General features: G+C 36.4%; 1 protein-coding gene across 1 annotated transcript in view; it reads right to left on the bottom strand.

The window, feature by feature from the left end:
• Nucleotides 1–26789, bottom strand: part of GPC5 (glypican 5) — a 732889-nt gene that overhangs the window by 309106 nt on the left and 396994 nt on the right. Inside the window, exon 7 of the mRNA XM_026061075.1 lies at nt 7353–7515. Coding sequence (XP_025916860.1) covers nt 7353–7515 — 163 coding nt within the window. The remainder of the gene's footprint in view (nt 1–7352; nt 7516–26789) is intronic.

Genomic DNA, 26789 nt, shown 5'->3' with positions numbered 1-26789 from the left:
CAGCCAGTTCTCAATCCACCTCACTGTCCACTCATCTAACCCACACTTCCTGAGCTTGTCTATGAGGATGCTATGGGAGACAGTGTCAAAAGCCTTGCTGAAGTCTAGGCAGACAACATCCACCGCTCTCCCCTCATCTACCCAGCCAGTCATTCCATCACAGAAGGCTATCAGATTGGTTAGGCATGATTTCCCCTTGGTGAAGCCATGCTGACTACTCCTGATCACCTTCTTTTCCTCCACATGCTTGGAGATAGCCTCCAGGATGAGCTGCTCCATCACCTTTCCAGGGATGCAGGTGAGGCAAGTCATAGTGGATGTTACAGTGGAGCAATGTATTTTCTTCTAGCATTTCAAAATGGAGTGGATTTGTTCTGCAAGACCTCTCATCTTCCTGCTCTTTCTCTGCTATCATCTTTTTAAAATGTTCCCTCAAAGACAACTCCCCTACGATAGACAGAATTAATAGACGGGGAATAAATTAAGTCAATTTCTGGAGAATTTCATAAGGTTTAAAAAAAATCTCTGTTCAATTCTATTAAAATACAACAAGCATCACCATTAAATGTCAGTTCTTCTAGCTGAACTATAAATGGCTAATGGTGCTCATTCCACAAAATCCAGTATGAAATCTGAGTGTAAAAGCAAGTGTTAAAAGTGAATTGTCAATCTTTAGAACAAGTTTTGGTTTCACGGCAAGAACTATATTTTTATTTATTTTTAGTAAGAAAGATTAGACATTCTGAACTTAGTGAACATATGAATGGTGAATCCATGAACCCTTTGAAAGTCACTTCACATCATTAACAATGGGGGATAAGGAAGAATACTGTTATATGTAAATAAATAAAACCTGAAATACTAGTCAGACCTAAGGGATTTCTCCCTTTACTAAGGAAATACAGAATGCAGATTAGAGCTTAAGATAATATAAAATATGACAAACACTATCTCTGTAACAGAGATTTAAATGCCTTCACTATCAGGCATGTAAAACTAGTCTTCTGAAGTCTTGAATCCCAAGACATTCACTGATAGCAGTAATCTACTGAGAAGCCCTTCACTGCTGCACTCCTGCTTTCATTTTGGAGTTGAGGATGGCGAAATCAACAAAGTAGAAATAGTATTGGCCAAAGAACTAGGGAATGGATTAGATGTGTTAACTGACACCAAGTTGATAATTTATAAGACTGAAAGTGTTACTTTCATATTTGTCTACCTATTAGTCTTTGTCTTCTTTGTTTAATTAGACTACAAACATTTAAGGAAAGAGGCTGTGAACTGTACAAGAGACTCTAGTTGTGATCCATATTTCTACTACTTTAATATATTTTCTGAGACAAAGATACGGCTCTCTACTACACTGGGATAAAAACACAGTCAAAGTCTGCTATTAAACAGCTGTGGTAGAAGCACTGAAACAGACTGTACTTTTTTAGCAGATCCAGACTGGACTTTGCAAGCAGAAAAAACTAAAAAATACTTTTGGAGAATATCAGATCATTACAACAATTATCGCTAATCATGTTTTAGTCTATTTTATTTGTAAATAAATACATTTCAATCTGTTTTCTGACTAAGGAGTTAAAACACAGATTAAGTTGTTATTTTAAGATTAAATTATAGAATTTTTTTAGATGTTTAATAAGTCATCCAGGTGCTCTTCATTTCATGTTTGACATTCTATGAGGTTGTATATCAATTCCAATTCTGACTGTAAATCCTCATTCTTCATAATCAACTCCTTTAGTGAATCTATCTCAATTTAGTCTTGTGATTCTTCATTAAAGTCCTACTTACCTAATGGTAGACAGATTTTTAAAATAAACCCAATTCAAGATAAGTGCAGTCATTTTGTTATATTTACTTTTTACTGCCTGAAACAGTCTTTCCTCTTCTTGTTTCCCAGCCAAATGCTTTTTTATGAATGAACATTACTTTAGTGAAGTTGTCTGTTATAATGTAGCTAGGATTTATACTCAGCCTTGTTACCTTCTTCAGTGAACAGCAATTGTTCAGTTCCAGTACTTCTAGGGCAGGAATGGCTGATGGAACAACTGAGAGAAGCAGCTCTACAAACCAGTGATACCATGGTGTCTGTTGCCATTACACTCTCTTCCAACTCTACTTTCTATCATGTATTGATATTACTGTTCTTACTCTGATTTAGGAAAGATCGTGCCCTGCCCTGGGAAGGCTTGCCAATGGTAAGATGCAAAATGGAAAAGCCTCTACAGAACTTGCACATTTCGAAGTGTAATATAGTTACTGAAGTCTGTCTTCCTTGTATTAATGTAAATGGTGTTTCACATGTGTGCTAAACTTTAAGTAGTTCTGAAGATGAGGATGAATCATGTTTGTCACAGAAGATGCCATTAGAACCAGATTTATAAAAAAGAAAAAAAAAGCATACATACTGAAGTGGGTGAAGGAACAGAAAGAAGAGAGAGGAGGTTTGGGACTTGTGAATGTAGTATAAAATGAGGTAAGAGACACAGGCTATGGTTTACCTGAATCATAGTATCTTCTTTTTATACGGAGGTGACAACAAGAAGCCCTTTTCCAAATTATTCTCCTACTACCACATAGTCCAAACAGGAAAGTAATAATCTACAGATGTTTAATCATCCTAGAAATAAAACATTCTGGAGACTTTTTTTCCTCAGAAAGGGTGAAGATCAGGTGGGATAACAATTAAACAAACACGTGAGAGACAAGGTTTGCCTCTATATACCATAAGCACAAAGATGCCCTTGATAATTTTACATATATGAGCCCTGAACTAGGAGACCTGTAGTAAAGAGACATCTGCACTGCATGTTAAAATGAGAAAAGAAAAAGACAGACAAAGCAGCGGGTACAGCATTTTTCAGAAAATTTGTGATCCTGCTAAAAGTCTTATGAGAATTTTGATAGATGGCATTGAGTACCTCAGAGGACTGATATCAGGATTAGCTCTTCCTTGCACAGGTATTTGAAAACAGATTCAAATCAATATTTAGGTGATAAGTATTTGTTATTATTACCTCTTGAATTCTCCAAGTTTTTTTTTTTTTTCTTTTTTTTTCTTTTTGAGGAGGAGGTATTTCATTGTGATGCGTGAAATAGTCCTGTGGGAACTGCTGGCCTAGTGTAGAATAAAACTAGCAAATGAAGTGTCAAGACTTTATACTACTGTTTATTTTATACATTTAAAGTATACTATCCTTTCTAGTATCATTCCTTGAAAGAAGCTATATTTTAAAGGTACTTATGAAGAGCAAAGCTGTCAGAACAATTGTAGGACCTAGAAACACTAAATGTAAATTAAGGATTGAATGTTTAATCTGAAAACTTAATTTTTCAAAATACTAAATATTGTAAGCACTAGTGCAATGTTAGTGCCCTCATTTCTGAGTCAGAAATACCTTTCTCCTTCCTCTGAATCTCTTCATTGGCTTTGCAAGGCCTAAAGCCTGTCACCACACATTTGTTATCTCCAACACTTAGTAAAAACACTTCTTACATCTGTAACTTTGAGTGGAAAAATAAGTTGTCTCCAACTTCTGAGGCTGTATGTTCACAGAAAATTGCTAGAGTTTTAGCTTGGAGGAAACATATTTCCTTCCTTCCCCTCTATTCTTTCTCCAGGCCTCAGAGTCATACACCTGCTCAGAAGGCAGTGACGTGGCCTCAGAAGAGAGAGATGTGTCTTTATATTTTTTATTTTTATACAAAACAATGTGTTCAAAAGGGATAGTTCTTTGTCCTCACACTTTATCAGTTTGTTTAGATTACAAACTTGCTGGGGGCAGGTCCATTTCCTCACTGTATGCATGTAGAATAGCTAACAAAATGCAGCCTTGGTTTTGGTTACGACTTCCAGACCCTACTACAATATAAAATAGGTAGCAAATCCCTTTCATTTCCTGGCTGGTTATAAGAGAAGAAAAAGTTGCTCAGAAAAAAGACTGTAAAAAGGTTCTTTGGTGAGGAGAAAATAATGTTATGTGTATGCCTCCATGTATCAAAAGAGTATAAGGTAATGTGAACTGATCATGTGCATAATGAGTCCAGTTAAAATGTGTATATTACTAAATCCCATAAATAATCTTTTCCACTCATTTTAATATGACACATTTAAAGGAAATAAGTATGAAATAACTTCTTCAGTTTATGTCATACTTTTTTTCAAGCTTCAAAAATCGTAAATGCATTATAAGGTCTTATAATAACAATGCTTATCTATGACAAGAAAATAAGTTTCTGGTTCCTGGAGTTTATTAAGCTCTTTTTAAACAAAATGAGTCTGTAACAAGAGCATGTGTTTAAAACTGCAACAGTAAAGGTCGACTTTAAATTCAAATATTCAAACTATTTGGTGCTTCAATTCCATCTTGGTGTCATTTAAATCTTTAAAATATCTAGTTATTTTCACTCATTTATCAATATAGATGAAGACTACATCTCTGTACTATAAAAAGAGAAAAAGGAGAGGAATGAGAGAAGAGAAAGAGGAATGTGACCCACATTTACATTTTCTTTGCCCTAGATCATATCTGTGTTCTGCCTTTGTGGCTTCCTCACTGTTTTTCACAAATTAAAAGTTAACAATAATGAAATACCAGATAGCTAATACGTAGGCCATTGATATTTCTAATATATGTCATTTTTCTTATATTTTGCTGTGATTCCTAAATTGCTGTGTGGACAATGTACAACTCAATCAGTTCTTTTTCTACCTGCCTGATTCTACCGCAGCTGAGGTCTGTTTTTCACTTTGAAAATATGGTCATGTTACACCGATAAGCTCAAGTTTTATAATATGTACAAGCAGCACATAATAGTGAACAAGTGAAAATCTGAATAAGGATTTGTTGTATACCAGAAGGAACAAAGTAATATTGTACAGATGTCCAGTGATTCTTGAGTTTGACTTCAGAGTGAGATTGCAGTGGTTTTCAGATCTGAAGCTCAGAAAGGTTTGGATATGAACAAGTCCCAATTTCGGTCTTGTCCACACTGCAAGTGTGATTTTCTTCTTTTTGTATTAATTAATTTAGGACCACCAATGTACGTTGCTATATCAAAAGTCAAATTTGATTGGCTTTCCATGACATACGTGATAAAACCCAAACTAGGTCTAAGCCCAGTTTGAAGAGTGGTCAGATAACATTTCTGGCTATCTGTAGGCAAATTTTAAAAAGTTGGCATGTGCATAAAAACCTCAGAAATATGAAGCTGCAATTGAGTACTAAACAGACTGTAGTCAACTTCCAGGCTATGGCTGGTGTTCAGTCATCCTTTTCAGAGAGCAGTAAGCAACATCACCAGAGTAAATCTAGCATTTCAGTTTACAAATAAATCCTGTAGATTTTTGTCTTTTAGTAAGAAATATGAGTCAATTTCAGCACTGAATTCAGGATTTGAATTAGCTTGTAATTGGTACCAGTCACCTAAAGCTAAAATTTTGCCAGCTTAAATTGTGATGATGTTGATTTTTTAATGTTTAATTTTAGTTCCTCATGTAAAATCATAACTTTTAAGATCTGTTTGTGTAATAATAACATATATATATATCATACACATTTGTACTTTCAAGGAAATAGGGGACACTTTGTTCCTAAAGTTCTGCTTGTATATCAGACGCAAAAGAATTGTTCAAGCTCCTGTTTCATACACTTTAAGTTTAGGACTTCTTCTGGGATACACTCAAGATGCATTTTAAGACGCATTATAGATATTAAATGCATTCCAGCATCAATCTATAAAATTACTACAGGTCACCCAAGGTACTAGTAAAACATATATACAAGACATAATACTGAACAGTCTGGACTCATACTTTTGTTCAGTAGTATCTTGGAAAAGGTTTGAAAGAAACAGCATTACATGGAAACTTCAGTATGCTTAATACATAGCTCATAATCCTAGATATTTATAATAGATGCAGTATAAAGAGAACATGAAGGCTAATTAGCTGTCTTTTTGACATTCTGGAAAGATTACACTAAATATATCAGTATGAAGAAAAATCTAATGCGGTGGAAGAGGGTAAAACAAAATGTATTATTCTTGCAATTCCTTTATCATTTAATACATGCTTAATAGTTTTAGTCATTTCCTAAGACTATTTTACAGTCTGTCCATACCACAGAGTGTCATTATGGCCTAGATATAATATGTCCAATATTCCAAAGTACTTTTCTTTTTAAATATTTGATCTCCAGCTTCTTTTTTCAAGGGTAAATGTCCAAATGCACTCTCAGGAAATAAGTCCAAATGTCTTTGCAGATCTCAGTCTTTTAGTATCTAATTTGAGTAAGCTATAACAAGACTTGAAAAAGTATAAACTAGGCAGCAGCACAACAGCATCTCAGGCTGCATCCAAACTTACCTGCTAAGGCATGCCTCAGCATGCTCAGGGGCTCGATCCTCCAATTGTTTACATAGTAAATGTGTAACCACGTATTACAGCTTCTGTATGGTCAAATTTCTAGGTTGCCTCTTCACTATCTAGTCAAGATGGATCTGGGGTGCTCACCTATGCTTGGAAACTTGTAGCACACCCAAAGTCAGTAAAGATAAGTAAATTCAGGGATTAACACCAACCATGACTTCTTTTCTATCAGCACTGAACATTTAGAAATGTAATTTTGTTGATACCAGGTATCTGTTCCCATGGTCTCTGCCTTTTTTTCTACACTGGGAAGAGAAGTAAGAGATGCAGAATGATGTCCTGATTCAGAGAAGCAGCTAAATTACTTGTGCTTCAATCCAATTGCTCATGCTCACAGTTACAGGTCACTGAAGTGCAAAAACAAAGGGTTTTTTGAAGAAAATTCCTACAAACATGGTTCACTGGTGACTTCAGGAAAAAAAAAAAAAACACTAAGAAAAGCAGAAGGAAATATAGCATGCAATAATGGCATTAATGCTTTGTGGGCTACACTACATTGGTTCCAATAGCTCTCTACCAAATTCAGCTACCACAACTTAACGCTACATTTTTCCCATAGTTCCATGACAGATTGGAAACAATTTCTCTGCTTAACTGCCAAACATTACCTTTTATGTTAAACCACTAACTCACAGGGACATGGTATTGTCCCTGTGTTATCTTTTAATTGATTAAAATACTGTGTTGAGGTCAGTCTACAGTATGCCAAATATGTATTAAGATGTGTTAATGTTAATACCATGCTATATTCATAGAAGTCTGATTATTGCAGCCCTATTCCTGTAAATCTTGGAAATATTACACAGACAACTTATCCACACCTTTTCCAGGAAAATTCAGTGTTATTTCTTAATGTAAAATATGACAATTCACTCTTAAAATGCATGAAGGAAATAACAGAATATGGACTTACAGTCTGTAATTTTCAGGACTCTTTTTACTTCTCCACTTCCTGATCCTTCACAACCGTCTTCATCATCACAATCTCCACTGATTTGTTCATCCACACTTCCACCACTGCCTGTTTGTTGTAGATCCCACTTATCGTATTTAGGAAATGATTTGCCCTGCAACAGCTGAAGACAAGATACGTTATGCAAGTTAGCAATACAGATGGGAGAACTTCAGTGAACACTTGAAATTTCAGGTATGTCTCTCCAGTACTTATCTGATTTAAAAAGAAATCTTAAGGATCCACAGAAAGAGAATTCTGATTTTTTTTTCCAGATATCTGAAGATTATTTGTTGCTTTTATTTCTAGCAATGATCAGTTTACCAGTATTAGCAAAAAGAGTGGTGCATGGAGACGTATACCTAATTTTTAATTTAAAAAATAATACATAATTACTGTGTTTATACTGCTAAATAAAAGAAAACCAAGCACCAATCCCTGGCCCAGAGACCAAGTGCCATGGATTGAGACATTTCCTGCTTAGGATCAGTCCCCTTTAGAGCAGACAGACTGCATCCATGCTACATAGCAATTGGCCCTGGATCTTTTCTACGCTGTTTTTTATGCCACCTGAAAGACAACCTACCTAAGAGAAAAAGTTCCTTTGTATAGCTCTCCTACTACCTGCTCATAGTCTCATCCATGCCATACTTCTGCCAACACAGTACTTGCAGAGAAAAAATATAGCCAGTTTAATGAACTACACCCAACACAGAATCATTTTCTTTTTTTGCCCAGTTCAAATCACAATACAGCCCCCCAATTAACTGTATGCTAGGGTATTCTCTATCCCTGAGCTCCGAGGCATAAGGGTGGGAGTGAATCTCTAGTGAGGCAAGAGTTTTTAAACAAGTGTTGCTGCCAAGGTTTCCTTAGTATGGAGCCAATTATATACAAATACATTTTTCCAGCTTAAGAACATGCATCCTCCTTTACATTCTGTATCTCTGCCTCAGTCTTTAAAATGCACTGGCTTAATAAGATCTTTTTATTTTGCCTCTTCCATAAATATTAGCCCAAATTACTTTTCTTTTCATTCCTCTTTTTTTTTTCCTTTCCACCTCTTGTGCAGTATTCATTTCTGATTAGAAGTCTGAAAATCCAGGAGCTCCCATTAAATTGCTTTAAATGCAGGTTCAACACTGAAAAAGTGTCCTTCCACTTTTTGACTTCATTTTACTTGAAAATAAGAAATGAATAAATTATTTTGTAATTTGGGTTTTGTTATTCTTTTCAAGTCTCCTTAATTGTACAAGAAAAAGAAATACTGTCTCCATATAAGTTCACGAATCTCAAGTGTTGGTTCTCTACAAAGCATGGCTTAGCTCTTATATAAATTCTTTATTAAATTTACACAATCTGTGTAATTTGTCAAATCTAGATTGATTCAGACTAGAAACAAAGATAAAAGGTATTTTAAATGATTATTCTGTTGTGCTGTTGCAAATTTTATTAAGCTTTTATTTAAGAGGAGAGGATACAGAGGTTACTCCTGGAGATTTTTTGTTGTATACACATTCCAGCTGGATAAGGAGGATTATTATCTGGATACTGTGTGCCAGAAAAGTTAATACAAACAATGCTCTTTCCTTCGTACTGCAGGATAAAACAACCTCTCTTCCAGCTGCCCCAAAAGATTTTCAGTTCTATAAAATCTGTCTTCTTAAAAATAAATGTTGCAGGTTTAATCATTCTAAAAGAACTGTTGTCATTCAGTTTCAATGAAAATTAAATAATATTATTGACAATCATGTTAGTTTTCCTGAGTTATGGCAAGGGGTGAAGCTCCAGTGTTCAGGACTGCAGCAGACATGCCAGAAATCCAGGCTAGATTTGCTGGATCTTTTCCTTAATTATAGTGAAAGTCTGTTGAACTAATATTTCAGCATCAAAAGTATGTTTTCTTTTGGTGGCATTTGGTTTCTGGAGAAAATGTTATGTCCTCTTACCACTAATGTATCTTTTTTTAAGTTGAACATGTGTACATGTGAATGATTTGGTCAAAAGTGAATGGAAAGGTCCTCATAAGGATCCTATTCCCTTACCTGTCTACAAAGTCTAAGGAAGCTGGGCCTCCAGCTTAAATCTCTCATTGCCTAAAAGCCTAAAAGTGGTTTGGGATTTTCACTGACGGTCTAGTGAGATGTTTTCTTTGACACGAACAGGAATTCTGAAAAAAAGGCTACAATACTGAACAGTAACATTAATAACTTTTGTCAAATTTCACTTTTTAGGATGAAAGAACAAGTTTGACTGATAAAAGTTACATTGCTGTAATAAAGTACTTATTACGGGATTCTGTCAATATATGACTTGGTACTATGTAACATGTCAGTTAAAAACAAGAACTGTTTATAGCAGCTACATAGGCATCTATAGGGGGATTTGAAACCTCCTGACAAACCTCAAAGTGTAAGCATAATTAGGAAAACTATCACTAAGAACATATGTGTCTTGTATAGTCCTACAAGAACTGATGATTGTCTCCAGAGTATTTAATATTTTCATCAATGACCTGGAAAGCAATATAAAACAGTTGTGATAAACTTTCCACTGCTACAAGAATTGGAGAACTACTAAGTAACAAAGAGGTTAGACAAGCTGTCTAATAAGATACCTTATCTGGTGAGCCAGACAACAGAATTCATTTTTAAACGTATACTGTAATAAAATACAGACAAACATAAATTTGCAAGTCTAAATATTGCATTACATGTGTATTAGAAGATAAAATATTCTATTCTGTAAAATAATCATGGGTGTCCTGGAGAGCCAGCAGACTATGAATCATCAAGACTAGTGTTCTGGCAAAAGGTTTTAATGGGAAATCTTTGGAGACAGAAACAAAAATACTACATTACTCCCAAATTATATTACTCTCAAGTCCAGTTCTTGTTCCCTCAGTTCAGAAAGGATGGAGTGCACAGAAGTAGTTCTATTAGAGTGGTTAAAAAGTAAGAATATACTCTTGTTTTAAACCAAAGCGTTCATCCTTTAGTCCACTGAAAAAAACCTCCAGATACTATTTAACCAGGCCTGTAACTGCTTACATGGAAAACAGAGATTTGATAGATCTGTGTAACAGACAAAGGCATATGAAAAACAAAGTGAACTAAAATTTTTGATTTACACATTTTGATTTACACATTTACACATCACACAAATCCATGTTATCAAGATCACACATTTAAAAAAAAAGAAAAAATAGAAAGGGTTGTTCTATATCAATAATAATTTATTAATAGTAGCGGTCAAGTTCTTTAAAAAAAAACAAATATGTTCTGGTTCAATCACAGATTTTGGTCTTAAAGCAGGAATTAATTCATAGGTTGAAGGCCATCATATGCAGGAGGTCAGACTAAATGAATAAAATGGTCCCTTCTGGCTCTAAAAAATCTACGAATCCATGTAAGTAAATCTAGTTTAAATGAGAAGACTGGATTCTTTTCGACTTTTCTGTGCTTGCAGAAAGTTACAAATGATTTCATCCCTCCTGAGTGATGAACACCAAAAGGCAAAAGAACTTATGTTTACACTGTTGAAACGGATGTGATATTTGTTCCCATTCAACAAAAATCTAATATCCCATTTACTTATCTTACACTTCACATACCTTCAGGGGAAAGATTGATTTTTTATAACTTCTATTTTACTCTTTTTCAGTAATAATATTTTGATAATCTTCTGTTACAGGCAACGTGAACTAAGCTCAGAGTCATAATATTTCCTTTCTTACATTTATGTACATATCATAAGTACTTGTGGAGGGAATCCCAAAGGAGCCCAGCAGTGAATCCAATTTACCTAACCAAATCAAACTTAAAAGATTCATATCTAGGAGTACCACTATTTTGAACCCTTTCACACCAGAAGAATAAACTATGCTAAAATGTATTCCTCTGCCTAGCATTACATACCTGAATACTTACAAGGACAGCATTTCACTTCAGTGGTCTCATTAACAAAATACTTAGACTACTCATGCCTCTATAAGCCAGTCTCCTGCAGGGTTTCAACTCCAATAATGCATCACATCCTTCAACAAAAATATGTATTCTAAATTAGAAGTCCACCTTATATTGAAGACTGATATTTAGATAACTAGTATTGCAACTCTTCTAGGGCCTCATGATGGTATTTTCTGTTTTTTAAATAAAAAGCTGAAGTTTTGTGCAAAGTACATCGGTGAATTTTTTCTCTTCTGCTTTTTCACTCCAATTTTCAAAGGGAAATGGGATTTCTTGATGTAGAAAGTACAAGTAATACACAAATGCTGTGTCAAAACCCACTGCTTTCTCACACTGGATCCATGGCCAAAACTCTGGGTTTTAATCCTGCAGGTTCATTCCACTCCAGAAAATCACCAGCAATTTGAAATGCTGAGGGAAGGGAAACAGCTCTTCTCTCCAGACTAAGTCAGCCCACCTGAATGCAAAAAGAAATTGGCATTCATTCTGAATACAAGCAAGAATCGACGAAGTGGTTGTGAGCCTGCACTGCATCACACAGTTCTATCTTACCCTTTCTGGTTCTTTGATATATCTTTATTATCACAGGATCAGTTCTGTTGCTGCTAGCACAGTAGGAATAGGAATAACCCCAGCTTTATTTGTCTGGCTACTTCTTTTTTTAATTTCTACTCACAATCCAGAAATTTTTTCTCAGTAGTTATTTATGTACCATTCAAAACCACTTAATAAGCAAACAAAATTTTAATGGAAAGCTAACTAGTGAATTAGGTAAAAATGACTATTAATTTTCTCTGAAGTTCAGCAGAACCAGGGTGTGAGCCGAAGCACTGGCAAACACTTGTCCATATTGCTTAATTATCCACATGCTTCCTGGCCACCACAGATTTGTACTGGCCCAAACAGCACTCTCCTTGACCCCACTTTGAGTATTAGCATGGGCTAGGGACTCCTCCTGATCAGCAGTCTGGGAAGTAGGCCAGTTACAGACCCTGATCCCATTTTTTTTTCTTACAAGAGAAACAACTTTTGGGGATGTCTACAGTGCTAAATAAAAGAGGGCTAGGGAATGAGCTGCATACAGCACTAGACACTGAATATCTACATTTCTCAGTCTCTAGACCTATATCTCCACATCTGTTTTGGATTACTCCAATCAGCTCTCCCTAAGGTAAATCTGTTATTAAAGCAGCTAATTATAAGCAATGTTGACATGAGGCAGTGTGTGCTCTCGTCCTTGATCCCCTTCATATTTAGCAATACGATACAGCCCATATAAGTATCTGTCCCTCAGCAAAATACTCTTTCACTTTTTGTTACATTATTAACAGCAAAATCTTCTCTAGTATAAAAATCTTGCCTCATATCTGGGAGTACATTCTACAGCAAAAAATCCTCAACTCGTGTTCTCAGATGAGTTCTGCCATAAGCAATGTCTTTTCTTTCCAGTCATTACTGGTTCTGAGTAGAGAAGCAAAAGCTTGGCTCTTGTCCCTTGGTACAATCCCCACTAACATAGTTATGCATGCTGTTAACTTGAATTGTTCAAGAAGTATTTAATTATTTTTTTTCTTAAAAAAAAAAGCCTGTTCTGCTAACATTGCATTGTAGATTCAAATCATCCTTAGAAAACAAAGTAAATGAATCAGGCATTTCTGAGATAACAAATGAGAGCAGAATTAAACCCCAGAATAATAAATTGCACTCTTCTTTCTGTCTAGGTAATTGAAATAACAGAACAAAGGGACATTATATACAATTAATGTTTAGAAATTAATATTCTTTGCCCATTTTATGCATTCATGAAGAGAGCACAGCTACCCCCCCAAAAAAAAAAAGATGATAAAATATCAATAATGAAAGAGAAACATACAAATTTCAAAGCAAAAACAGGCCACCAACAATGGAGAAAAAGCATCATCAGCAAAATTTCATTTAAAATATTTCTAAGGCTATACTATGAGCATATTTAGCATCTGTTCTGTATGGCCATAGATCTACTTGGATTTTTTATTTCACTGTTCATTTCTGTTCATCTGTTTTCATTGTATTCCTCTAAAGTTTACTCGCATACCCCCCACTAGACATTCCAAATAATTTTGGTTGTCAGATTTTATCCGTTACCTTAACCTTATGCACATCTTTAGATGTTTTTCCCTTGACAAGGGTGGATACTAATAGACATGACATGTATTAGACCATTTTCTTCCAACATAATAGTAGATTACAATAGCATCCCTCTTCAGAAGCTGAATTTCTGTCTTTCCAGAACCAATTATGTGAAACATTAGAAAGCCTAATATCAAATGGTTTAATGAAAAATTTAGTTCTAACAACAACAACAAAAAAATTTAAACAACAGGACATACTTAGTGTCATACTTAGACAAAGCTCAGTTGAACAAGCTTACCCAACATTTTGGGTAGCTTTCAGCTCCAGGTTCAGACACCTCAACACAGATATCTAAACTTTGGGTGTCCACCTGTAAGTGAGGTGTCTAAGGCCCTCAACAACCAGGATGAATTGGATATTAGAAGTTTGATCCAGTTGCTTAGACATAAGTGTCTACGGCCACTTGAGATGGCCTAGGTTATCTGGGACATTATACAGGCTGAGAGATCAGAATCTGTAGGAGACCTTCTGGAGCAGCAGCTGAAGGCCAAGGGACACTGGGCACATGAAATGGCTCCAGATATCTATGTGTAGGCAACTGAACCATAATCCTGTCAACACAGTCAGTAGAAAGGAGGGAGCTCTTCAGGTATCTAAGATGAGATTTACAGAAAATAAACAGATTTCAAAAATGTTTTCCAAGTGAATTCTTAATTCTTTTAGCCAGGCATCACATTTTTTTTTTTTTTTCCATAACAAGACAGTGTCTTGCATAACAGGGCCAAGTGGACAAAAGCACAATTGAACCCCAACCATTAAGTACTGACCACAGCTATAAAATGGATGTGTTCTTTTTTTTTTATATGCCTTTTTCCCTTGTTCACTATATTTTGTTAACAATAATAAAGTTCAAATTAATTGTGAGAATAATAAATGCTAATTAAAACTTAAGTATAAAATTTTCTGGAGATCTTAAAACAAGTTTCAGACCAAACATCTTTATTGTTAACTGCTAGAATTTATGGAACCTCATGGAGAATTAACCACAACTACATATATTGAAGTCAGACACTTTCAGTTAATCTGATGACTAACATTACACAGGATACTGTTTCAAATAAGGGAAGAAACCAAAGCATATAAAGAAAGCTGCAGAATGGAAAAGAATTTACAAACCTGCAAGAATACATGTATTAATATAAGTACATGAACACTATCTCATGATCATATGTTTATTGATATTAATATTAGTTTGGCTGTTTCCTAGAAATAAAAGTCCTGACAGTAAAAAGACAATATTTATTTTATGCTGTCAAGAATAAAATATGCATTTAATGTTTTAACAGGCATGGTTATATAAATTTGTTACTGCAAAATAAGTTAGGATGGGGTCCTAGAGCAAATTATCTATGCTAAACCACTTGTCCATCTTTGTATTCTCACCCTTTGGCAACTACGAGAAAGGTTATATCCACTAAAGCAGACACTCCCTCACTTCTTTGACATGAATTGTTACTTAAGAAGAGTTAATGATCTGTAAACTCTAGTTTCCTCTCAGTAACACTTGGTGAAAGCATAAGGCTAAAGTCACAGATGAAGTGAATTAAACTTCATAATAGATAACGAAAACTGCAGACAAACTATTTGGTGTCTTACTTCTCCGAACACTTCATAGAGCTGCAGGTGAAAGGGCATGATATTAAGCCAGTTAAAGGAAGAACTTAAAAAATATCAATACCTTCTGGATTGCTTTTCACTTTAAAAGAATAACATGTTACTTGACATTTCATCTGGAGAGCAATTCAGAACATATTATAAAAAAAATGGTATTACAAAAATGAGAGGTGCCATCCTGAGCAAAATTATTACCAGATTATTAGAGAAGCAATGGATCTGCACTCTCATTACATTCCCTATTGCTACCCTATTATGAGTGAGGAAATTGATGATTTGTCTAAAGAACTGATTGCAGTGAGTGGAATTCACTGAATCCTAAACATACTTCCATTTCCTAAGATTTTTCTTCTTTATCAGTTTTTAACTTTTCCTTAAGACTCTCCAATGCTGCATATTCCAAATCCAGTTTAGCCATCCTATTTCAAAACTTAACTTTTTTTAGTTAGAAAGATTTCACTTTAAGATTCACTTTTTTTTTTTTTTTGCTGAAATGAATGACTTCATTTATTTCTTGTTCAGTGTATAACAAACATGGAATTTATTATTTTCCACTTTAAAGCCATCTTTTATCATCTTCATGATTCATCTTCTAGACCACATTTTAAATCTGCAGACTATTTGTTGTTTTCTTTTGGGCATTCACCACTTAGTTTACATCTTTCATGAAGTGTGCTGTCCAAAATTGGAGACAGTACTCCACCTGAAACCTTATCACCATCATCTAGAGCAAAAGATTTATTTTATAGGCTATCAACATATTCAAAGCTTTCAAATTATATCAGAAGTTTTTCAAACAGTCTGATAACACTTTTGATTCTTGTTTAGTTCTATTCCACTGTAGCACTTTATTTATCCCACTATATCAACCTTTCTTCACTCCTGCTCCTCACTTTCCAGCATCTGTATCCTCATTATTTTTCTTTCTTTTCTACTTTCTGGCTTCTCCAGAGTCTGTCTGATTACTTCTAGTGTTTTTTATGTGCATGATAAAGATACACAAATATAAAAATAATACACAAATAAAGAGAGATGTAAGCTAACTGACCTAGTACACATTATTGGTTCTGATATTAGCCAAATCCATCACTGGTTCAGAAGAATCTGCAGAATGCATTTTGACCCACTTTCTTTATGATGCTACAGTTACTCTTTTTCTTCAAGGCAATCAAGCATTAAAAGACCTCAGTCTATGTAAAATGCCACCCTCAGGATCGATCAGTAGAGGTGGCTCATCAGCAGTACTGATTCACACACTGCTTTTATCCACCAGCAGCATGATGAAAGCTCCTTTCTTCTCTCTCTTGACAACATTTCCAACCCCCATGTGAGTGGATTTTGGAGCAAGCGAGGAGAAACAATAGCTGATATTGAAAATCCATGAAAAGTAAGTTGCAAGCAGGGCTAATATTGTATTTAAGGAGATGTCAGAATGTTAATAACCATGTCTCTAACTGTTTCTGTGCTATCATCCAAACACAAATTTAGAGATGAAAAGAACTTAGTGACAGTTGGAGTAGCATTCATGGCAAGCAAATTTTAGATATTTCTAACTTAGCTACTGAACCAGATATCCCCTGTAGTCAGCAGAGATAAATACAAATCTTTAGGGCCCCTCTCCTTTGACTTGCTTCAGGCTATCCTTCAGATGAGATGGACTACATCCTAGAACTTCTTATCCTCTCCTTTGGTTAGAAAGACTAGTTTAGGTTTAAAAGTCTATGTTTGGCTACCTAAATACTAAAACTGAACACTGCTGAGAAGAGGTGCAATACAATTACGGCATCTCACAAAGGATTCCGTCTTTCTGTAGAATCACGCCAAAAGCTAGCCACAGCCGATCTGGCTGGAAATTAGTTCTGATCGTTTGACTTGGGGAGTCAAAGACATTGAACTTGGTGATAAGATACTATTCTTTTGCTCCTGGCTTTAGAAACTCATTGAAAGCCCTGAGGACTGACTTAGCTCTCAGTGAGCCTCTTTGTGCTGCACTGCATAGAACTTTGCCCTGGAGCAAAAAATCCTCAAGAATCTGTTCTTTCCGTACCATTATTTGGTTATATGATAAATGTACAAATAAATGTAGGGCAATAGAATTATTCAGTTTCCCTCAGACAAAGAACTGATTGAATTTCAGCCAAATCGAGGACTTTGCACCTTAATTTAGGCCATTGACTGACTTATTAAATGCTTCTTAATTATTGTATATAGCTTGGGGAATTAAGTCATTTCTATTTATTTTGGCATTATAATTGAGCCTCACATGCACTATTTTATAAATTGAATAGGTTGCTGAGACAGAACAAAGGTATGTTCTGTTTTGCAGGGACACTGTGTTCAGGCACACAGCAGTGATGAAGCCACTTGGAGTCTGGAAAGAAAAGTAAAACCTGGAAAATAGTACAGCTATGTTAAGGAGGCAGTCACAGGATGGATTCCTAACTTTTGCCATTTTCCAAAGTAGAAGTTCTTTCTACAGTTTCATGAGATATCGTCAGAGATAAAAATTATCCAGATTTTTATGACAGAAATAGGAAATCAAGAAGCAAGGGAAACAAATATTTTTGTCTAAATGAAATGGAAGCTGATCTTCCAATAACAGATCAGTCATCTGAAAGCAACTTCTTTGATGCTAGAACATGGATATTTTCACTGGAACCGTGACTGTTAACAAAACAGAATATGAAGGACACAGATATGAGGAGTGCTAACTCCTCCTAAGAAACAGTACAGGAAAGGACTCCACAATCCTGTATCAGTCATACAGGAGGATGTCACAGGGCAATCATGTCCACTTCGTATCTCTCCAACTATTAAATACTTTCTGAAAACAAAACTACTAAAATAATATTGCAGCAGGAAAAAAGAGAGTCAGAAAGTAGTAAAGAAGTCTGTTCCTGTTCATGTATCATACCAAACTAATATCATGCCAATATGCAGGCTGTATGCAGGCAAGTTACTCTGACAGGGATTCTGCATGCCACAGTTCAGTTACATGAATAAGCCATGAAGCTAATGAATGGTTATAAAGCTGTTCTCTGCCAACTGATGATGACATCATGAAACAATTCATCCCTGGTTTATCAGCATGACAGATAATAAGAACCATTATCATTTGTGCCTAGCATTTAATGCAGAGTAATCAACAAATTATGGACAGAGGGGACATCAGTAAATCTTTTTCATTCCTCAAGGAGAGTAAAACATCTTTCTTTTAGCCCTGGGTAATGCAAATTGGAAATAAGTCACCATGGCAAGTGACATATGAAAGGCAGACTTCATATGCATACCTACCACTGATATCCACAGTAGAACAGTGAAAGTGAGCAGCTCAGAACAACAAGCTCAGAAGGCCATAAGCCTTCTACATAGGGACTCTTAACATTTCAGAAATGGCTGCACAAACGACAAAGTGTGCCTGCAAGACTCTCTCTTACATCTACCAACAAACAACTGCTGGAGGTACGTGTAGGTCCACAAAGGACTTGTGGCCTGCACTCAATCAGGAATACAGGATTTTTCTAAACTATCTGCATGTAAAGCATTGATCTTTGTAGTCTCTAGGTCTAGAAGAGGGATTCCAGAATGATAATGGGTTATGCTGACTTCCACTATCTCCAGTGAATTTGAGGCATGTATAGACAACAGTCGGTGTTATCATGAGTGATTTATGAACTCAAGAGAACAGAGAGATTCCTATGTACGCTTGCCACTGAACTAGTAACAACAAAGACACAACTTCATCTCATCCCATTATTACAGAATTTTATAGGTTTCTAAGAAAATGCTAATAGTCTTTCATCAAGAAGAAAAAAATAAATATTTCAAACTTTGTACCTTTATATAATTGGTAGATTCCCAGAAACATTTGATACCAAATTAAACAAAAAAAAATTAAAAAAGGAGAAGAAAATAGAAGGAAACCATCATTTTATATTAGATACTGCTTTTTAGATAATGTACATCATTAAAAATGATCATTCATACTTAACAAAAGGTAAGCATTAAAATTAAACTTCCCTTATCAGCAGCTGCACATGTGCTTTTTTCTTTAGGTGGAAGCATTTTAAATTGATCTACAGGATGATGTGGGAGTACATACCTATAAAATTTAATATAGAACTCAATTACTATGGAACAAAATCCTTTAATATTCATTTATCTCACAATGAACTATAACAAGGCTAACAATAATACTGTTCTGGTGGGGAGCGATTCTCTATACAAATGTAATTTCCCCCTCTAATACAAAGGAAATCAAGCAGAACCATAAAATAATTAATAAGCAGCAATCTCCTTAGGTTATTGAGATCAAGTATCAATTACAAAAGCATACCACCAGCCCCTATCTGTGACTAGGTCTGGCCCAACCTTATAATAAGATTGCAGCATTTGTCCTCCACACAATGCCATAGCAAAAAGAGATCTTCTGCATTATTTACCAAGTTTTTCTTAAGATCCTATTTATCATCTTTCCATTTCCAGGATACATCCTTTAGACAGAAAATTAGTATAAAATCTAGTACACCATTTCTGTCTCACTTAAGTCTTACACTGAAGGTGTGTGAGTTGCAAAGATCCTGTGCTGGCCTTCTTCAGAAGGTGAGAGAATACTCAACAAGGCCTTCCTGTCACACAAGGACAATTTACCTCCCCTTTTCTTGAGTTGCCATTAATTTTTCTGGCTTCTACCAGGTTATGTTCATTGTGTAGTGAGGCTCCTTTGCATAAACTGAGACTTATCATGTATGAAAGGCTATATTTTTAAATCCTCTTTGCCTCCAAACTATTCTTAAAATAGCTGCAATTGCCTAGTCTTGTCAAAATGCATCATGTCTGTTTTTCAAAAACTTCAAGAGAACTAAGGTATTCTTCAAGTACGGAAGGTGTGGAGGAGGGGACATTGTATATTCGTTGAGAACAGCTTTCTTTGTATATAAAGAAGTGGACCATTTACAATCACAGCCTTCTCAGAATAGTTTGATAGAACTGTTCTTTAGATCACATAGGCTCTTTCTGTGTGTGATAAGATTATAACTTTTCTCAGAGAAGCTGGCTTCCAGTTCAAGTAGCAGTCTATGCTATTTGTCTGCAACATTACTTATTCAGATGCAATCAAATATCATGCAGAATATTATCAAATAGAAGAAGCCTTTTTTGAAATTCCTGAGAAAGCCTGGCTCATCCATGCTGCAGCTGTAATATGTGCGCAATACTCTAATTATAGCAATCTTAATCTATGCAGACTATGTTATTAAATGTGACATATACTTTAATTGTTGACAGATGGCTTTGAACCTCGCATAAATATTTATAAGGTCACATGTATTACTATAGCTAGCGCACACAGAAATTCCAGGTATATTAGTCTGTCTTTTCTGAATCCTTTTTATATGTACAAGCAAGCTCAGGATTTCGTTTATCATAACTATTTTTTTGTTTAGGTTATTTGAAGTCTTTAAAAGGACTGCCTCCTTCTTAAGAGTGAAATGAACAGTAGGTAGATTGCAGACAGTTTTGATTACTTTGGAAATCAGAGAACTTTTTCAGCAGTACATTGTATTGTGTTAGCCCATGTGCACTCAGTTATATTTCCGTTGTGCTGTTTATTCTTAATTAGCCCTGACTTCACTGATCACCTATATAGGACACATTACCAGAAATCTTTCTATGTCCAAGTACAATTTGGAAAACAAATAGGATCAATCCAGCAACACTGTTTATTGATATATGCATTTAGTGCACTGGTTCTTCTTTTGTTAGAACTTAAAAATCCTAGTTTAAGCCACATATAGTAAGAAACTTGGTTATTTTATTTGTGCATTAAAAAAAACAACTAACAAATAGGCAACATTTACAAAAGTTCCATATAAGTAATTGATTCAAAAGTTGTACCTGAGCTTTTCAAAGTTGCCCTAGGGTAGGCTTAAACTAAAAGATAAAGTGAAGACTGAGGGGGTCTCACAAGTCACAAAAACTGCTGAAGTATCCTTTCATCTGTTAGGGTGGGTTCACTTCATGTAACTTTAGCAGTCCAAACTTAGGCATCTGTCTTTGTAGAAAGACAAGCACCTCAAGGGAGTAATTCACCTCAACCTAAAGTATATTAAAAAGATGTTTATCAAAGGCAACAGTCAGATTCCCTGCCCTATCCTCAGTTTTGCAAAAACAAGCATTTGTGGAGGAATGAGATCTAACATTTCTTCACTGTAGAATTTGTCTACCCAGTTTAGACATCTGCAGGTTAGTTAAGTGTGTACTAGCCATCTTTTAGGGTCACTAGACCTTTTATAGTCAATGGAAAGAAACAAGCATCTTCAGAAGAAAACCAAACTCATCCTAAAATAAACTGCAAATAAAAAAGTATGGACATACACGTTACTGATTTTGGAAGAATATTAGCTACATATTCCAAGAGGATTAATTTGTTCCCTGAACGCTTACACTAAAAGCTTATTCTGCCAAAAGTGACTCTCTCTTGGAAAACATGGGGGGAGGGAGGGGAGGGAGAGAGAAGGGGGGAGGGAGAATTGACCATTTAAAATAAGAAAGCCAAAATAAGAAACCCTAGCATTTTTCTAGAACAACTATAATCACAGAGTGATAGAATACTAATTCTGGTCAAGTGGAATACTTTCTTCCTTGAATGTCTGGTGAAGAGATCAGTCAGGAAGGAAGGAAAGAAAATGTCAGCCTTATGATGGCAGACTTCTTACAGTCTTAAAGATGGAGAAAAAATTGGTTTAAAGGTTCTATCTGAGTGTAAATTATAAAAGAATTTGTTTTATTCATTTGCCTAACAATTAATATAGATTTTAATAGCAGGTTTTATGCATTGCACAAGCACAGCAACAGTAAGCTTTGAATTCTTTTCCTCATCTGGGAAATATTTCACATAAAGCATGCTAACAAGTAAAGATCAGAAATAGATGAGTCAGCATTCTAAAGCTTTTATGAAACATAAAAATCTTGAATTCCTTTGAGATGAGCTATGTTTATTGCATTATATTTTCTCTCACATAGAGCATCTAATGGGGAAAATACTAGAAACTCCTATTTAATGTAGTTACATATTTTTCCTTTTTATTGGAAGTATGAATTTCTAGCATTAGACTTGAATACAAAATTAAGAAAATATTGTTAAAGCCTAGAAGAAATATAATAGGACTCTCTGTAAGGCACTTTGGGTTTTTTTTCAATTTATTATAATCCAATTACATATGTGCATGTCGTAGCTGCTCTGGGGATAATATATGACAAAAGGAATTTTGTTTCAAAAGCTAGTAGAATTTATATATTGCATTTAACCTGATGAAGATTTCATTATTGCAATGTATTCATTTCAGCATAGTTCTGAAGTGTAAATTTCTATAGAAATGATCATTAAGAGATCAAGTCCACAGAAAAATATGGAATGCATTTGATACAGTATGAGTCTAAAATATATAGGTTAAATCTGGGGTTTAGTTTCTAGAGTTCAGTGTTCCCATTTCTCTTTATATCTTAAAAAAATAGAATGTTTAATAAATTATAAGCCTCAAAGCTGTTCAGGTCAGGAGTTCTGCATACCATCATTTTAATAATCCAACACTTGGATGCACATACTATAAATGTCAGCACAGAATACAATACATTTGCATTTATAAACTAAAACTCACTAATAGATCACCTGATCCATCAGATATAGTAAAATTTGATCTTCTTTTATGGGTTTTATTGTATTGTTCTTTTACATCCAGTGCAGGGCTATACCAGTCCATAAACTACAATGAAAAGAAACCAAAGAAGCTCTGATTTCAGCTGGTACTCTGTGGTGCAGCACTGGGAACACTTACCAGACCGGCAGCAAAACAACCCTCATGATGCTTCCAAGAGGCAAATTTTATTAATACAAGCACAGTGTTAAGGAAGAAGACATGGCTTGAAGCCCAACGTGACCTGAGCCTCATCCTTCTCTAAAATTTAGGCAATGGAAGAAGAGATGTTGCTCATTATCTTTTATATAGCAGCTTGATTATGACAGTTTTCATGCAGAAAATGGGAGATTCAGATTGAAGCCCTTCCCCTGTCTCCTGTGATTCAAACCCACATCCTCCTCTATTGCCCTAACCCTCATGCCATATTCTGGTTTGATTAAGGAAAAGGAAGATGTGTTCTCAAACCATTCTTATGAAAATGTATCAGTGAAGAATGAATTCTCAGTATTTTCTGGGCCAGAAGTTCTGAAAAAAAAGCGCTCATTGTTAGCCTCATAGTTAGGGATCTGAAATTCACATTTACTGAAGGAGAAATGTGATAAATGGCTCATCTCCACCAACATAATGAGCACAGAGGCACAACGGCAGGCAGGGGAACCCCAAAACCAGGTCAGAGAAACGAGTCCCTGTCCTAGCCCTTCCCAGGGTTGTCCCAGGAGAGCATAAACCCCATGGGCTGGGGGGACACCCAGCATCATGAGCCAGACAGAGGGGGTCTCCCTGCAGCACCTCACAGACTGAGGGGGGTTACCACCTAGGGGGTATGGGACAGACTGTGGGATATAAAGGAAGCACATTTGGGGATTGTACAAGACTTACTAAGGAATATTTATGAGAAGGACCAAAGACAAGGAAAGGAAGGATCAAGGGTTTGGGGATGAACAAGAGTGGGAAAATAGAGGCATAAAGGCATAAAAGGGGCCGGTCACATGTAAACAGGTTGCTGGTCAGCATGGTTGTCTGCTCATGCCCTGTGCCTGACCCATGCAGTCTGTCCTGTCTTCTCATTAAACTGCATACCTAACTATCTTCCTCGGTAAGGGGACTCTCTGTTCTGTGTACATGTGTGTATAGAGGTCTAAGTGCCACGCACTGGAGTGGGGCCATAAGTCGCAGTGGCATGTGCATCTGCAGTGCCAGCAGCAGGAGACAGGCGTGCATGCATACTGTGTGGGTATGCCTGTCGGAGTGATTGCCAGCGAACACCAAACTGGACTAGCCAGCGAGTCAGACAGAAGCTTGGGAGCCAGTTATTGAAGCAGCCATTAAGTCTAGGCTGGATACTGGAGAGACCAGAGGGATCCACAGAGTGTGCATCAGTGCATGTGTGCTGATGTGGGCAAAGGGGGTCTGTACTAGCAACTGGAGTGGGGCTATGGGCCTTGGGGACTCACATGCCCAAGTGCCAGCAACTGGGAGACCAAAGATTCAGGGCCAGCCAGTATCTGTGGTATCTCTGTTATATGTACTGTGTATAAATGCACATGTTTGTCTGCTGGGGATACACTCTCAGCCTTGCTACTGGCTGGACCTGGGGACATGCAGCTGCAGCAGCCTCACCTCTGTCGGACTACCAGATTAAGCAACCTCTAACATACATTGCAGTTGCATTCACATTCTTCAGGGCACCTGACTCTTAGTCTATGTGCATTTAGCAATCTCTGAGAATGCGTGCTAAATTTAGCTTTCCAGGACAGTTAGGCAGAAAAGTGTCGTTTCTCTATCCTCATTAGCAAAATTAGAGCCACAGTAGCCACAAAGTTCTTCAGAGCAAGGCAATTTCAAAAATGCATAAAAACGTAATCTTGGAAACCTGGGGAACTTCAAAGTGTCAATACAGCCTAGGTGCTTCTGAGGCAAACAGGAACTGAATAGGGGAAAAATGTTTTATTTTGATTCCTATCTCCTGTTTTACTCTTTTTTTGGGTCTCCCACCTACCAATGACGAACAGAACCCTGATCACAACAGACATACTTATTTGGTTGGCAGACGGTGCAAGTTCTATGATTCTATTAGAATCTTGTGTAGGTCAGTGAGTACAAGATGACTGTACAAAACCAACAACAGAAACATGTCCATTCTTTGAGAGGCACATAAACTTCCCCCTGGCTTGACCTCTAAAGGTTTTGTCAGAACTGGCTGCACAGAACAACCACTTTTTCTTCTTTTTAATATACTGTAGTCTGGCATACCAAACTCCAGGCTGAGATTCAAATTCAAAAATTTTTCCTCCTTTTTTTAAATTAATATAAACACATAAGCAAGGGCACATGGCCTCAACCTCAAGAAGAAATCTGTATGCAAAAGCATATTTCTGAAGAGTTCATACAAAGTGTTAGCAAGTCTGTTGTATGTCAATGGCAACATGTTGGCTGACCCCCCATATACTTTGATATTGCTCTACTGGTTTAAACCAGTTCTGATATAAGCATTACACTCACACTATCACTCAGTGTATAAGGGTATCATCACCCCCTCTTTGTATAAAGCACACTGAAACATATAGTATAAAGTAATGCTGTAGTTTTAAAAGAGTTTTTCCATTTCCTTTTGCCTGGGCATACGCTCAGCATTTTCTTCCTAGTTCCCAAGCAATATCTAGACTACATGCTATTTGGTACAGATCATTAGCTCAGCACAAATTAGGGTTAGTATGTGGCCAATTAAGATCTAGAATTAATAATTTATTGGGTATATTTCCAATTAAACTTTAAAATGTAAATATTGTCAGAACTGACTATATTTACTACACAGGTCCCAAGGACATGTCTGAATTTCAGCCTTAATTATTTGAAGTTCAACTTCCCACAGCTCTTTTTAATCTGAAACAATCAAGTTCATTACTGAGAATTTCCTCATTTTTGTCTATATTCTGTACTGCATAACATACAGATGAGATCTATTCTTCACTAAAAATGAATTCTGCAACTCAGCCTTTGAAGGAGAAATTTATCTCATGTTTGCTATTAAAAAGCACTTAATTTTTGTTCATGCTGGAAGATCTGGAGATCTTTTAGTCCCTCCTCAAAGCAGGTTCGACTAGAGCAGGTTGCTCAGGACCCCATCCATTCTGGTTTTGAATATATCCAAGGATGCAGACTCCACAACCTCTCTGGGCAACCTACTGCACTGTTTGACCACTGTCACCATGAAATTGTTTTTCTTATGTTTAGATGGAATTTCTTGTATTTCAATTTGTGCCTATTATCTCTTGTCTTTCCACTGGATACCAATGAGAAGAGTTTGTCTCCGTCTTCTTTGCTTCATTCCATCAGGGGTTTATACACACTGATAAGATCCCCCCTGAGTCTTCTTCAGGCTAAACAATCCTAGCTCTCTCAGCCTCTCCTCATGTGACAGATGCTCCAATCCCTTAATCATCTCTGCAGCCCTTCTCTGGACTCACTACAGTATGTTCATGTCCTTCCTCTACTCTCCAGGTCTCTCTGAATGGCAGCACAGCCCTCTGGBGTATCAGCCACTCCTCCCAGTTTTGCGTCATCATCAAACTTGCCGAGGGTGACCTCTGTCCAGGTCATTGATGAAGAAGTTGAACAAGACTGGACCCAGTACTGACCCCTGGGGGACACCGCTAGCTACAGGCCTCCAACTAGACTCTGCACCACTGATCACAACCCTCTGAGCTCTCCTGTTCAGCCAGTTCTCAATCCACCTCACTGTCCACTCATCTAACCCACACTTCCTGAGCTTGTCTATGAGGATGCTATGGGAGACAGTGTCAAAAGCCTTGCTGAAGTCTAGGCAGACAACATCCACCGCTCTCCCCTCATCTACCCAGCCAGTCATTCCATCACAGAAGGCTATCAGATTGGTTAGGCATGATTTCCCCTTGGTGAAGCCATGCTGACTACTCCTGATCACCTTC

This window comes from Apteryx rowi, unplaced genomic scaffold (genome assembly GCF_003343035.1).
Source record: "Apteryx rowi isolate R43461 unplaced genomic scaffold, aptRow1 scaffold_175, whole genome shotgun sequence".
NCBI lineage: Eukaryota > Metazoa > Chordata > Aves > Apterygiformes > Apterygidae > Apteryx > Apteryx rowi.
This window is presented reverse-complemented; position numbering and strand designations above follow the sequence as displayed.